General features: G+C 32.5%; 1 protein-coding gene across 1 annotated transcript; it reads right to left on the bottom strand.

The window, feature by feature from the left end:
* Positions 1–4100: 4100 nt before the first annotated feature.
* On the bottom strand, positions 4101–14247 carry LOC129953305 (alkaline phosphatase 4-like). Its single transcript, XM_056066378.1, has 3 exons — positions 13514–14247; positions 5624–5859; positions 4101–5567 (listed from the first exon to the last, which is right to left on the bottom strand). The coding sequence occupies exons 1-3, from the start codon at positions 13623–13625 to the stop codon at positions 4215–4217; spliced, it is 1701 nt and encodes a 566-aa protein (XP_055922353.1). The 5' UTR covers positions 13626–14247; the 3' UTR covers positions 4101–4214.
* Between the last annotated feature and the right edge of the window lie 1031 nt (positions 14248–15278).

Genomic DNA, 15278 nt, shown 5'->3' with positions numbered 1-15278 from the left:
GTATGATTCATGCTAGTTCGATCAAACTGCGACGTAGCGGTACGTCCCAGTCGATTGGAAAATGGTAATATTTTTCCTCTGCGTGCGATATCTATGGAACTATAGTATCTGTGATAATATGAACTTAAGTAAAACTGTCTCAAAATTTGTCCTTGAAACACTTTTTTGACCGGAATTTATAACTACCTTTGTACTTTATAAACTCAATGATTTGTATTAATTTTACAAAAGATTTTAAAAGTCCCTCATCCCATTTAAATTATGCGATAATGGTAGGTATGTTTACTATCTTTTTATATGTGTACAAAATTTAACATGCATCAAAATATTTTATTCCACTATAAGTTGTCAATAATTGTGTAACCAGCTTTTTAATTGCGCTTAGTATCAATCAACAAATTTATTTAAAAAAAAACATCGTTCTAAGACTTCGAAGATTTAAACTTCTTTATGTTCGATTTGAAAACAAATTGTAAGAAAGGTTTAGGCGATCTAATTAAAAAAAAAATTGAAGTAGTTAAGGACTTGTCTACCAAGGCACCGCTATTAATACAGACAACGACACCAGCGCTGAAATAAAACGAAGAATAACTCTTGCAAATCGCTGCTTCGTTGGACTTAGAAGGCAATTGAGAATAAAGTCCTCTCTCGAGCATGTAAAATCACCATTTATAAGACACTAATCATCCCGGTTCTCATTTATGGCGCTGAGGCCTGGACCCTGTCAAAGAAAGATGAGAGCGTCTTAGGATGCTTCGAGAGAAAAATTCTTCGGGTGATTTTTGGTCCCGTACGCATAGATGAAGAATGGAGGAGAAGATATAACGACGAACTGTACGGGCTATACAGCGACACTGACCTAGTTAGCAGAATTAAAGTCCAACGGCTTTGATGGCTAGGTCATGTAGAGCGGATGGACATCAACGCTCCAGCCCGGAAGGTCTTCGAATCCAATCCCGAGGGACGGCGCGCGCAGTAGAGGATGACCGCGACTCAGGTGGCGCACCCAGAGAGGACCTCAACCAACTTGGCGTGCGAAACTGGAGACGCATGTTGGTTGAGGCCCAGGTCCGCCCCGGACTGTAGCGCCACCTTAAGTAAGTAAGTAAGTAATTAAAAAAAAATATTTATTATCTGTTATTTCATAACAATACAATACCTACATATATAATATAATATCTATAATAGTTCAAGTTATAAATCTCAACAAGGAATATACAATTCCTACACGAAGTCGCAATTCACCTCCTTTTGTCTTATCATCTTTGCATAGAAAGTCTAAAGTTTTGCGTATGTAAAAATACAACCAAACCAAAATACAAACACAATGAAACAAATGTGTATTCCCCTCACACTCAGACTTTCCTTTATTCACTATAGTCTTTCTCTATTGCAAATTATAACATTTATAAGTCTCCCGACTGCAATCGATTTCTCCATTAATGTCTTCGCTAGACGTTCCACAAAAAATATGTAGATGCCGCCCTATTCGACTTCCACCATGAGAGTACTATGGTTTTCATATACAAAGCCCTAATAATGTCTGCCCATGAGAGTATACTATAGTTTTGATATACAACGTTTTCATATACAAAGCAAAAAGGGCAATGAGTCAACGAAGGTTAATGGGTTGTGTCTTTGCTATTTCCGTTTTCGATGAACAATAACATTTTTCGGTGGACTTCATAAGGAATTTGGAACGTATGTTCGACATGTGGAATGTACTGTGGTGGGGGTAAGAAAAAGCTTTGCGCTTTGAAAGCCAAAGCTTTGTATATGAAAACCATTTTCATATAAAATGAAATAAGCGAGAATTCCAATATAGAATAAAGAATAAAGACTGAAAGTGTTTTTGATCAAAAACACTCTATATGAAGATATAAATCCTCAGTAGACATCTTGGTTTGCCTACAAGCTGAAACGGAAATCAGCATCACAAACTTTCTCATAGTTTGCGTGTAATTTCTCCTCTAATTTATTAAATTTCCCCAAGAATCTCAGTCAGTGTTTCTATGGATGCATGAAAACACGTTCAATATTTCTCGTTGAATTCTTCCACATTACAAATACAACAATGTAAACAAATGGGTTTTGGAGGGTGATACGTACATCAATTTTTAGCATTGACATTAGCAAAATGCAATGTTATAAAAATTGTCGATTGTTATAGTGTAGGCATACGAGTACTTTATAAATGAAAAAGTTGAATTTTATTTTCGCTTGGATTTGTTCAGTTGCAACATTATTAAAATTAAAAGTATTTTGAATAGGTATCACAAATATGTAAATATGTATGCCATAAATATGAAGTAGTAATCATCGAAGCTTCCAATTAAGTTTTGTTCTTTTCTAATGTTTTTCAAATTTTTGAAAAGATATTTGAGTCGAAAATCAATTTTTACCAACATTTGTTAAATTTTTTTAGGTTTTTAATCTTTTGTACAAAAACTGTTAATTCGATTTTTTTCAAAATTTTCGTCAATGTTAACAACAACATTTTTTTGAAAGATAAGAGTAGTTTTACAATTTATGAAAAGATATTTGAGTAGAAAATCAATTTTTACCAACTTTTATACATTTTTTTTTAGGTTTTTATTTTTTGTACAAAAACTGTCAATTCGATTTTTCTCAAAATTTGTACTAATGTTTAAAACAATATTTCATATAAGCAAAAATTAGCTAAAATTTTTGAAAAGATATTTGAGTCGAAAAAGTTATTTTGAAGATACATTTTTAAATTTTTAAATTTAATAAATATTTTTAGACAGACTTTTTAGAAAACATAATCAAGTTGTAACGACCCAGTCGTGCATTTTAAGTCTTTCAAAATTGATTTTCTGTTGAATACAAACACTTTTAAGAATTTAAATCATTAACAAAATCTACTTTTTGTTGTAAATTTGCTTTGGATGCTTTGGAACTGAAACTGAAATTTTAACAAGAATTTTAATAATATAAATGTCCAAAAAACAGCAAAAGTGACACTTTTGTCAAACTAATAATAAAGACTTCGAATCTCTTGAGATTTTAAGTAAAAAGAGATTCTTAAACGTGTAATTTGTTTTTATTTAATTTTTAGAGGAATATGTACTTGAACGCACCTTTTTCCTCAAATTAAAAAAACAAACATTTTCATTACAATTTTTAAGTTTTGTTGACTCCTTTAAGATCAAAATATTTTCTACCATCTATACAAGTAAACAGAGTGATACCGACAGTAATAAACTAATAATAGACTAACGAAAATTGACGTCGAAAAAATTCTATTCATATCTTGCATTTCTGCGTGAAATGCACCAAAAACAATATAAACTATTGTGTTTTAGCTCTTAAATATAGGATATTTAGAAAACTGTAGAAATCTTGGAATGCTTTCATATGTATTGCGGCGTTGAAGTTAAAAACTAAGACCATACCTTGCTGGACAATAGTGTTTAAAATTAGTTTTATAAATCAAGTTGTCACTTTAGCCCTTGAAATGTGTAAATGTAAGGTCAAGATGCACATTATTTTATTTAAATTTGGCCAGGTTCCTTTACAGAACATTAAAGAACATTTTTAGGCGGTGAGTTAAAACTCTTGTATATGTTAAGTTTGTGAAAAAATGAGGCAAGATTATACCGCTGGTGTATTTATTCGTAAAAGAATCTCTTATATTTTTATTTTAAGTATATTATTTTTGGTATACAAAATGTTATTCTATTTTCATAAAAAAAATATTTAGAACTAAAGCCACTATTTTAAATTTTATTTCCCTATCATTTTTTGTTAAAATAATCTCCTTAACCTATTTCAATTAATAGAGCTCTTTTCTTAACTGTCACTATAAAACAACCCACAACTCCACTGTACCCCGGTGATGTATGGCACCCCCTGTGGATATAGCGAGGAAAGCTCTTAAAAAAACAAAGAGTGTGCTTATGCATCCTTAGCTTAAAGGTTTTGGATTTTTTAACCAAGAGTGTAGACGCCACAGGAGACATCTACCATGATAGTTAAATGATTTTATCAAGTATAGTGAAAAAATCAATAGTTTTGTTGTCAAAAAGTGGAACAAAAGCTTACTTCAGTCGTAAGCATATGATTATTTATAGAGCAAATAAAATGTTTATTGCATTTGTTTATTGTTTAAAAATTAACAGAATGTATCTTTAAAAATTACTTTTCGAAGAGGGATTTGTTTCACAAGATTACCAAAACATAAAATAAATTACTTAAATTCTCCAACTTAGGAAACACAATAAAGCTGTTATTATCTTCCAAGGGCTAATTACTCCCTGACCAGAAGTTTTTCCTTGTTTTCTCTGTTTGACATTTGTCTTAGGATAACACGAATCGTCTATGTCCTTTGCTGGACCCATGCAACCGACATAGCTCATAACGTAAGCCAAATAATTTTGTTCGAATACACCTCGTATAAGTTCTGACCCTGGTCCACTTGCGTAAACTATCACATCCTCACCACCATGAGTTTCATCTTTCAATTTGAAAGTGGCCATATGGCGATAGGTTGGGTCTTGGCGTTGATGACCCAGATCTTCAACTGAAATCCACGTTGAATTACTTGTTACAGAGCCATCAGCAGACGTATTTCGCCGATGAACATCATAGCCAGGGCCATTGGCATAGGTTAATGTTTCGTATGGTTTGCCATCAGCAGTCTTGTTTGCAAAACCCAAAATATCATTGCCTCGCTTAGGATACCCGTTTAGGGTCATTGCATGAGAATGGTCCGCAGTCACTATAATTAAAGTATCATCTGTGCTAGTCAAGTGCATGGCTGTTTCTATGGCCTTATCAAATTCCAATACTTCATGGAGCGCTGCTCGTGCATAGTTTTGATGATGAGCTTGATCAATTCGACCCCCTTCGACCATAAGTACGTATCCATTTGATTTTGTTCGATGCAAAACTTTTATGGCTTGTTCAACCATGTCTTTTAGTTCTGGTTCACCGTCTTCAGCACCGATTTTATACGTCAGATGGTTGTTTCTGAAAAGACCAATCACGTGCTCAATATCTGTGGTGTCCATATTCATTAGCTGTTCACGAGTCTGGACAAATGTACGACTTCCATTTGCTTCCATTTGCAGCCACTCATCGACAAGGTTTCTTCCGTCTAAACGGGAACAAACTTTTTCTGTATCTCCGGTAAAGTTCCAAGTTCTTTTTTCATTGGCATGAATTATACCCATTGGCTTAAGTCCACCTCCCATAACAACATTAAAGTTCTTTCCTGGAGAATGTTCAATTAGCTGACGAGCAATGTCAACATGAGACTTTCTGACATCCTCTGGGATCATAGAGTCACATTCCCAATCACGGTCGTAGCTGTTAGCATAGGTTGAAGCTGGTGTGGCATGTGTAATTCTAGTTGTGGTCACAATACCCGTTCGTTTGTCCACAGATTGTGCCCAATCCATTATTGATGGAACGCGTCCTTTGGCGGGATCCTTAAAGTCACAAGTCGAGTCCATGCCAATGACACCATAGAGAGTCTTAACACCACAAAACATTGCTGTGGCGGTCCCAGCTGAGTCAGGAACTTGTTTGTCTACGTTATATGTCTGTAAAAGGAACAAAATAATTACACTTAGATCTAACATAACTAGCAACAACTCACCTTTGCTAGACCAGTATGAGGAAAATCATCAAATACCAGGGACGATTCTTCTCCATAGGTGGCACCATATTTCTGGCCCTTGAAAATTCGACCTGCAGTTATTGTTGTTAGACCCATTCCATCGCCAACAAATATTATAATATTTTTAGCTTTGTGTTCTTCAAGATTTTTCACATTTGAAGAACTGAGTCTCTTTTTGAGCGTCTGTAAACCAATTTTACGCCAGTAAGCAGCATCTGTAACGAACACAAAATTGACAGGTTTTTAGGTTATTTTTGAGGCAACTAAATGTTGTAGGATTTTAAATTTAAACAAACGCTTCTATTTGTTTTGCTAACAATCAGAACGACTATTATGGAATAAGGTGGGAATCAAATATTATAGTTTTGTAAATTGTATCTTTTTTCTCAATAAAGACAAAAAAATTAAACTGTTGCTCTTTTTTTTAACTTTTTTAACGATTTCGATATCCTACATACGTGCACATAAGGGTTCGCAGTCTCATTTCCAAGAACCGAGACGAGAATAGACGATACTACTTTTGAACTTTTTGAATTTTGAGACGCGAAGGGTTTGGGGGTTTTACATTTCTTTTAAATAAGATGCTTCCGATCCCGATTGGCAAACAAACGGATAAAATATGAATCTCTAAATTTCATGGTACGTCCGAAGTTGGGTTCAAGGGTAAACTGATGGGCATTTCTAGAAGCGCGAATATTACGGGTAAATTGTTTAAGGTGAGGAAAGCAACTGAAAATTTCACTAGAGCATAGTCCGTTAAAAAAAAAACAGCTAAAAATAGTGACACACGAAACGAGGAATTGTGAACATTGAAATCGTCTGTGCCTGGATACAGGAGTCAAACAGAGTATCAAATTCTTGAAAAGCCGAAACTCTGTCCAGGTTCGGGCACCTTAATTACACCTTTTTAAAAATCCACAAACTCACACTTTATGATTAATTTCAAATAAAGTTGTTTCAATCAATAGTTCTTGAAATAATTGACTTCAAATGAAAAATGTAAACAAAACTGATTTTTTCACTTTGAGTATTATTTTTCTCATGATAGATACCAATTAAGAAGTTATTTTTGTAGCTAGGAGTTCTAATTAGTTCTTTATCAAAGGTGACAGACCCCTTATAGTTAAAAATGTTTGCATTAGTTTGCATTGACGCCACAGTTATCGTACTTTCCCCTTGACAAACATTATTTTTTTTTATTAATAGGTACAATTTCGCAAAATATCCAAATGTGATAATGATATCATAATTAGTTAAGTGTGAATAATGAATTTAAGCCATTTTGGAGCTTTGAAAAAACGTTGCATCATATTTCCTTGCTCTCAAAAGAATGCATCAGAACCATTCGAATTAGATTTTAGTTACTAATAAATACTTCAAAAACTTTATAGCATTATTTATAATATTAAATCTGAAACCATACAATTCCATAGCAAGCTTAATAGGTATACCTTTTCACTAACGAAATCCTATAAGGTACAAATCTTGTCATAAATTTAAACTTAACCAAATACCTATTACCCCAAATATCATACGAAATTGTAACTATACATATGGGTGATTATACAAAAGTTGGGTAACTTTTGAGGATATTTTGTTAACGATAGCTGTTTAATCAAACTTCTACAAATTCGTGTGTATATGATAGCTAATGTAATTAATATATTGTTCCCAATTTGGCCAGTCACTTTTTTGAGTACATTGTAAGATATTTGAAAATTTCAGAATTTGACTGACGAGGTAACATAGTACTGATACAGGCTATACACAGTTTTGAAAGTATTATAATACAATTTAATACAAATTAGTAAAAAGCTCTTAGGATTTAATAATCATCACTTAAAATCACTTAGTAACAATTAAAAAGTGTTTGGATGAAAAAGGGGGTAAGTGACATTTTTTTGATTTTCGTTTTTTTTTTGTGAAATATAGCGCTTTTGTTTTTGGTATAAATGGGTTACTAACAACTAAAAACCGTATAATATGAGTGGAAGAATGGGCTAAGAGAACTTAACTCCTTTTTAAGTAAAATAAAAAAAAAAACTTTAAAAACATTTTTTTATTTTGTATGAAGGGGTTAAGTGCTTACAAATTAAAATCCATATTTAAAGTGGTTTAGTACGCTGTATCAGCGAATCCGTTATATTTTTTTGTTTGATGTTCCTCAGTGTCAGTGTTTTGTGTTGATTATTTTCTGCTTATCACTTGAAATCAATTTGGAGTTTACAAAGTGTAATAGCTAAGTTATTATTTACAATATGGAGCGAGGAAAAATGATATACAGATGTTTCAAAGGCAATGAAGACAAAGAAAAGAACGCCTCGAGTAAGTATTAAATATTGCTTCCAATGTTATGCGTTTATATGTTTGTACAATATTTTAAATAATTCGAAACAAATCTAAACGTTTGTCAAAAGACACCAAAGGCAAAGGAATTGTGTTCAAAATTTACAGAGTAAGAAATGTTTGTCATTGAAATAGTTGTGGATCTTTATTTGTAGTTTTCTACACAGATTTGATGGTCTTTCTGAGGAAAGTGATCATGGGCTTGATTTTTCTGCGGGCGATGGTGATGAATACCTTCTAGACAATTCAACGCTCAGCGAAGACGCAGAAGATGAACCAGCCACACCAAAACAGTCATCAACAACAGAGATTGCGGAAATAGCTTCAGAAATTGTTTTAAATCAAGAACCTTCTAACACGCAAATTCCCTCGCATGATAGAAGTGGTAAGTCACCGAAAAAAAAAAATTAAAAATCCATGCAAATGGAAACGACAAGCAACCGCTTTATTAAGAGAACAGGGAACAGAATATATAACAGCAAAAGGAGGTTTTGTTAAAAAAAGGAACCTATTTCTGGAAACTTGTGTGGAAGTGATAATTGTCGTTATTCTTGTTCCGAAAAATAAATTTTGAGGAAAGATTTGCACTTTTATCAAGCTTTTATTCACTCGACATTATTACCAAGAACGTTTGACAGTTTAAAAGCATAACAAGAAAATCAACAAGTCGAGTTAAGAAAAATACCCTTTAGCAAAGAAATTTTACATATGAATACCTTGTTACAGTTGGCACAAATTCCATACGAGTTTGCAAAAGTGCAATGTGTTCCTTATTTCAAATTGGAAAGAAAAAATTGGACGTTCTTCAAAGCAAAATGAACAGCTGTAAGTTCGCTCCACCTTCGGATAAAAGAGGTCAGCATTTCAACCGACCAAACAAAATATACGATCATTATATTTTGGAGCATATTAACGAATTTCCAGCCGAAGAATCGCACTACTCAAGGAACAGAAACCCAAATAAACTTTATCTCTTACCTGTGTTAAATATACCTAAATTATATAGCCTTTACATTGAAAAATGCACTGAACAAGAGAAAAATGTCCAATATTTTGTTAGCCAACATTTTTACCGACAAATTCAATCTGTCTTTCCGCCTACCAAGAAATGACACTTGTAGCGTTTGTGACTCTGGCAAAAACTCAGCTAATCACCAAAACAACTATAACTCCGGATTCCAAAGTCAAAAAATTGACAGCGAAAAAGCTCGGTTCGATCCTAACGTCTTATATATTACATTTGACCTACAGAAACAATGCTCTTACCAAAATTAACCACGTCTGAGGCATTTTACTTGAGGCAGATGAGGTTTTATAATTTAGGAATCCATGTCATTACCTCCGATGTGGAGATGTCGTTTATTTTAACCTGCACCAAAGATGTTGCAGACAGAGGAAGGACCGAGGTAATGAGTGCACTCTATACATTATTCCAAGAATGTGAATTTGCCAAAAAGAGGAAACATTTGATTGCATGGACCGATTCTTGCCCTGGACAAAACAAAAACTTCTTTTTATTGTGTCCATACCAAGTCCTTTTTTTGACGGAATATTTTGATCTGATTGACCACGAATTTCCTGAAGTTGGCCATACTTATCTTGACAGTGACAGGGATTTCGGAAAAATTGAATAAGAGTTACGAAAAAACGAAACCCAGCAAAAAAATACCGTTATAATTGACATGGAGAACCACTTTCGATCATTAGAAAATCTTTCAGCAAAATTAAACGTTAAAAATGTTACAAAACAAATACCGAATGAAAAAATCAATTTCCGTGATAGCGTCAAATGGCTTAAAATAAACAAATATGGATCCTATTTTTATAAGGAATGCTACGAGGAAGATGCTTTATTCAATGAAGCTGTTATAGCAAAAACCATCCGAATAGTTCCAGATAAAAAACAAGACTTTTTCGTCCGAGAAAAAAAGATAAAGCAGCTTTGTGTTAAGAAAATATAAAATTTGAAGGAACAAATGATGTTCATACCAAGGGATCATCACTGGTTTTATGAAAAAGCTTTATCGGAACCATGCGAACAGAAAACAACTTTTCAAAATAAAGAGAACAAACAATTAATATTTGTTACTTAACCCTGTTTAAAAATTCAAAATACTAATAAGCTTTTTGTGCAAGAAAGAGTTAAGTGCTCCTTTTCCTACAAATGTTTTTTTTTTTAAATATACCAAGGTACTGTAATGAAATAAAAGTAACATTGTTAAAAAGCTATTATTTTTCTTGTTTTATTATTTTATACAGTATTATTGTAGTATATTTTAAACTTTATACTATCACAGGTTGTATTTAATTGATAAGTTTTCTCAAATCAATGATAATGTTTAATAGACAGTCATTTAATTGTTGGTTTTCGGGGTTGTGACATGCCAAAGGATTGACGTTTTTAGAACTAATTGTCTTTTTTTAATTTCTTGTATTCGAAATTAAAAACTGAAATTATGTGACTAAATAAAGGTCTTTCCATTGTTTTAAAATAAATTGTAATCTCAATAAAATATAATAAGACTTTGTATATTTGTATATATTGGTTGATGACATTGAGTTGAACATGCGCGCGAACGTTTACTATGTAGCTAATATACGGCATAATCTCTATTCTTGTGTAACCCAACAAAATTTTTCTTGGGATTGGTTAGGAATCAAATAGGACACGACAATTTTGGATTGTCATTTTGGCTGGTGTTTAAGATTCAAATTACATTTCTATGATATATTGAGAACGTTAACTATAATGCATAAATCTTCATTCGTTCATTCTATTATTATTATTACTATATGTAAAATTGAACATGGTCCACGGTGTGCCGAATGATGATGCTCTCAAAAAGATAAAATCCACAAATAAAACAGCTTGGCGCTTGCATACTTCTGCAAAGATGATGAGTGCAGAAGCACGCACGTCTTGTTTTTAATCAGCATTCTGATGACACTTAAGCACTTTGCACATGAGCTACGAATTGCGAACTGCGGATGTTCGCATATTTTAACTTTTCTTTCACATGAGCTTTATTTCTATTCGCAGGCAGTGATGAATTTTCAATTTATAATTACGCTTTTTAACAAACAAAACAAAAGAGGAATAATTTTGAGGTTAAGTTGAGCACGAACAATTTATTCGTTGTAGTGTGGATGGTATGTGGAATGCGAATAGAGTTTGACAGTTCGTAGCAATCACACTGCAATTTGTCACTACTAAATTGTTTTTACAAAATTGTCTTGTTTTAGAGAACAAAACGCAAATTTTATTATCCTAACATAAGTATCAATTGGTTTCTTATAATTTAATTGTGTTTTTATTTGAAATTGGCTTTATGAAATGTGTAAAATCACGTTTGTTCGTTTATTCGGTTATTCGTTGTTCGCTCCCATGTGCATGGCCCTTTAAGGTAGTACACGTGTTAATGTTATTAAATTGAATTAAAGAAAATTAATTACATAATATAACGTTAGACAGAAATGTTCTAACTTTCGTTTGTATCTGCTGTGTCTGTCCTGTGTGGTCTGCTTCTGCACATAGGGTTTATATAAAACCGTTTCAGCTTATGAACTAGCTATTATATGATTATTTTTGATCACAGTTTGTAGCTTGTAGGCTAAGCCCCCTGAACACAATGGGTTAAGCTTGAAGTTTAAAAAAAAGATTGAAGCAGAAGCTGTCATTTAAAACACGCATTTTTAAGCAAAGGACGTCCACAATAGAGAAGCGCGACAATAATTAAAAATGTGAAAAATCTGCACAGCATCAAGTCAAAAGTTTTCAAGTTGATTCCTCAACTATCCGTATAAACAATACAATTGTAAATAATCTGCACAGCATGAAGTCAAAAGTAAAAGTTCACCTAACTTACGCTTTAGCGTCGACTTTGCATTGTAGCATTGTGTGTTGTTTTCGTGCTTTTCAACTTTGACAGTACTACAAGTTTCAGCTTTATTATTGTGTTCAGCCAGTAAAAGACAGACACCGTCGAATATGACTCTCTGAATGAGTACTTTCCCTCTGACAGAAGGACAAGAAAGAACAGGTCATGTTGTGAATATAACAAAAACAGTTTCAATATAACTCAGGGTTTGGTTTTCAGTGGCAATTTCTATAGTTGAGTGCTATTCAAACATCAGCAGGTACCACTGTGTTTGAAAAAGCTCTGCCGCAAGGGATATACTGCAAATTGAACAGTGTATAGCGACAAATACGGAATGTCGTCCCCTTTAAGTTTCTACTCGTGGTACTACTATAGTTTTCATGTACAAAGCCTGTATAGATGAGCTCGCCGCAAAATTTACCAGTTAGCAATTTGCTAAATGTTTTCTAATTTACTAATGGACTTTAAAATTGTAAACCCTTCTATTCGTTTCGTTAACAAGTAAATTGCTTATTGTCTTTTATTAAAAAAAATTGTTAAAAAGTTCTAGCTATCGGAAATAAAAAAAAAACCGTTGGTACTTAAATTTATTCAAATCACGCGCACCTGCCATGAAACTAATAATCGTCTTTGATTTGTGATAAGAGTGTAGTATACAATTAGATTTTTAAATGAAAAGGTGAAACAATTTCATATATGTGATCCGTATTCTACCTTCACTGGTTATGTCATTGTGAACAACACATAGTCCGGGCAGCGACAGCTGGATTATCTATCTCATCGAGGTTTCATTAGTACTTTATATTTAATATACATCCAAAACCACGGTGCCCTTAAATTTCTTCTCTTGGGAATAGATACAAAAATTAACAACTTAATTAAATGTTTTGTAATTGAAAGTGATAATTTTTTCATAAATTTCACAAAAAAAATAATTTTTCACTTGGAATAAAAAACAATTTTAGAAAAATTGCCAAGGATTTTGCGTAAAATCCCTTCCAGGGCGGACATAAAGTTTTTCTTTTTCATTAATGTTGCAACTCGCGACGAATCGACAAATCATCCAAGAGTAAATCTTGGCATGAAAAATGCATTCTTAAATCACCCGTTCAAATTTGGCATACAAAATGTGGGTCCCCCCATCCCTGAATTGACTCGTTCGCGGAAATAATCAAGAAATGTTACGCCCTGTCTTTCTACGGGTTGTTGCACCATCTTTTTTATTTAATTTATAAGCTGAAGCTATTTTGGACAGTTAAAAATTCCGAAAATTTCAATTAATGTCTTATGTTCAAACATTTTTCTAAACCGTTGATATGATTATTTCAAATAATTAATTTTTCTTTTATGCATTTCAATACAAAATTTTGAACACATGAACATTTGCTTTGGAATCCTAAACTATTGATACGATTGTAGCCGTGAACTTTATATTTTACGAACCAATAATAAAATAATTTTGTTTTAAGCTTTGCCTTACCCATGGTGCGTCTCTTCCTTACATTTATACTCGACCATAGGGTAAAACAAAACAAATAAAACAAAATATTAAGCAGCACAGTATTATTATTTTAGAGATAATTTGTTATTTCCAGATTTAATCCTCGAAAAATAGACACATGTATAATGCATTTTTTCTCCTCACCTTCATGAATTCCAGCCGGGGGCTTGTAGGGAAGACGAATTCCCTCACATGCAATTATTGTAATTAACAGCAAAAGTACGAAACAATTCACTGAGCTAGTCATTTTATTCATGTTTGAATATAACGAACAAATAACTTTAACAAACACGAACAATAGTTTTTATTGAGACTATAACATAAACCTTTGCGAGAAATCAATTAACACGATATCGATGGGTAGCAATTTTTAATTTGTTTTAAATTTTTACGATTTGCACTATGATGCCGATGTTATGAACTTAATGCAGTGAATGACAGCTATCGAATATCTTAAATGAAATAACGAATTTGCTCAAGAATTTATATCCAAAAGTTTCAGCCCTAAACTTCAAACAATAAAGCGTAAAATAAATGTATACGGTACACCGCACAGTATATCACATACAATTGTATAAACAGATTCAAGCAATTACACCGTATTGTGTTATTAATAAATGTGTATTCAAATAACGGTATAATAAACTTGAACAAATATCAGTCAAGTCTATATTTATCTAACTTCTATACAACATCCCATCCCTACTTCAAATTTGTCACCATAACTGCGGTATGATATACAGATACAAAATTAACGTTGTTCTCAAAGTAGTGCAGTAAGTATATTCCCGAATTCTTAAAAAATATAATAAACAAAATATCCAGAATAACGCACGGTATAGCGCTCAGCGTACGTTGGGTGGCCTACTAATAATAATATAATGTACTACTGGCAAGCAAGCCGACTAAGTACCACGTTAGATTTAAATAGAGCGTTTATAAACTGCATCGTCTATTCAAAGTTACCTATTGTATAGTAAATTGGAGATTTAGCTAGACGAATGATAGCTAAAGCTAAAAAGTTATAACAATGAGCTTTGATTTGTAACTTTTACGTTGAATGTAGGCTATATATTTTTTTCGTTTTAAAAACAAATCTAAAGATAGTTTTGAAAGGTTACTTTAATTTTAATGGCACAAAACATTAAACAACCTATTGTTAAGGGTTAAAAATGTCCTAGTTAGCAATTTTCTAAATATTAAGTAATTTACTAAGAGACTCCACCATTTTAAACCTTTCTTATTTTTCTAACTAAATTGATAGTTGCATTTTATTAAAAAAAAAAGAGCATCCAAACATGTCTAAAAAGTGACAGTTCATAAAAATAAACAAATACGCTCAACCTGATCCGTTAATTGGAATTCCCAACTGTAGACTGGACCATTCCATCACTTGCTCTTATAAAAATAATTGTATAGCTGCCATATTCATTTAACAAATTTTTAAAAGTTAAAGTATCCATTTCGTAATTTTAACTTAAGCTTATTTTAATAAATATGATTTAAAATATAACTAGGGGGGTCATTCCGTAAAACGATAACCGTTAGACGATAGTCTCACTTCACGTAAGACGATAGTCGTCAAAGTGATATCGTCAAAACGATAGCTAAGTAGGTATCGTCTGCTATTAATTTCCATTGACAACTAAGCAAATTGAAGGAAAAAAGTTTCGGTGTAGTTAAGTTTTGTTACAAAATGAAAATAAAAACTCTAAAAAATACAATGAATTCGGTTACGAAGAAAATTAAGAGATTAATGGGACCTTCTATCTATTCTAACCCATATGTTAGCAATTTTTTTTTTTACAAAACATTAGTAATCTCTCTTAATTGTTGTTAAATAAATAAAATAATTGTTGTTTTGGAATTGCAAAAGAGGAATAATGATGTAAACAATAAATTTGACAGA

This window comes from Eupeodes corollae, chromosome X (genome assembly GCF_945859685.1).
Source record: "Eupeodes corollae chromosome X, idEupCoro1.1, whole genome shotgun sequence".
NCBI lineage: Eukaryota > Metazoa > Arthropoda > Insecta > Diptera > Syrphidae > Eupeodes > Eupeodes corollae.
This window is presented reverse-complemented; position numbering and strand designations above follow the sequence as displayed.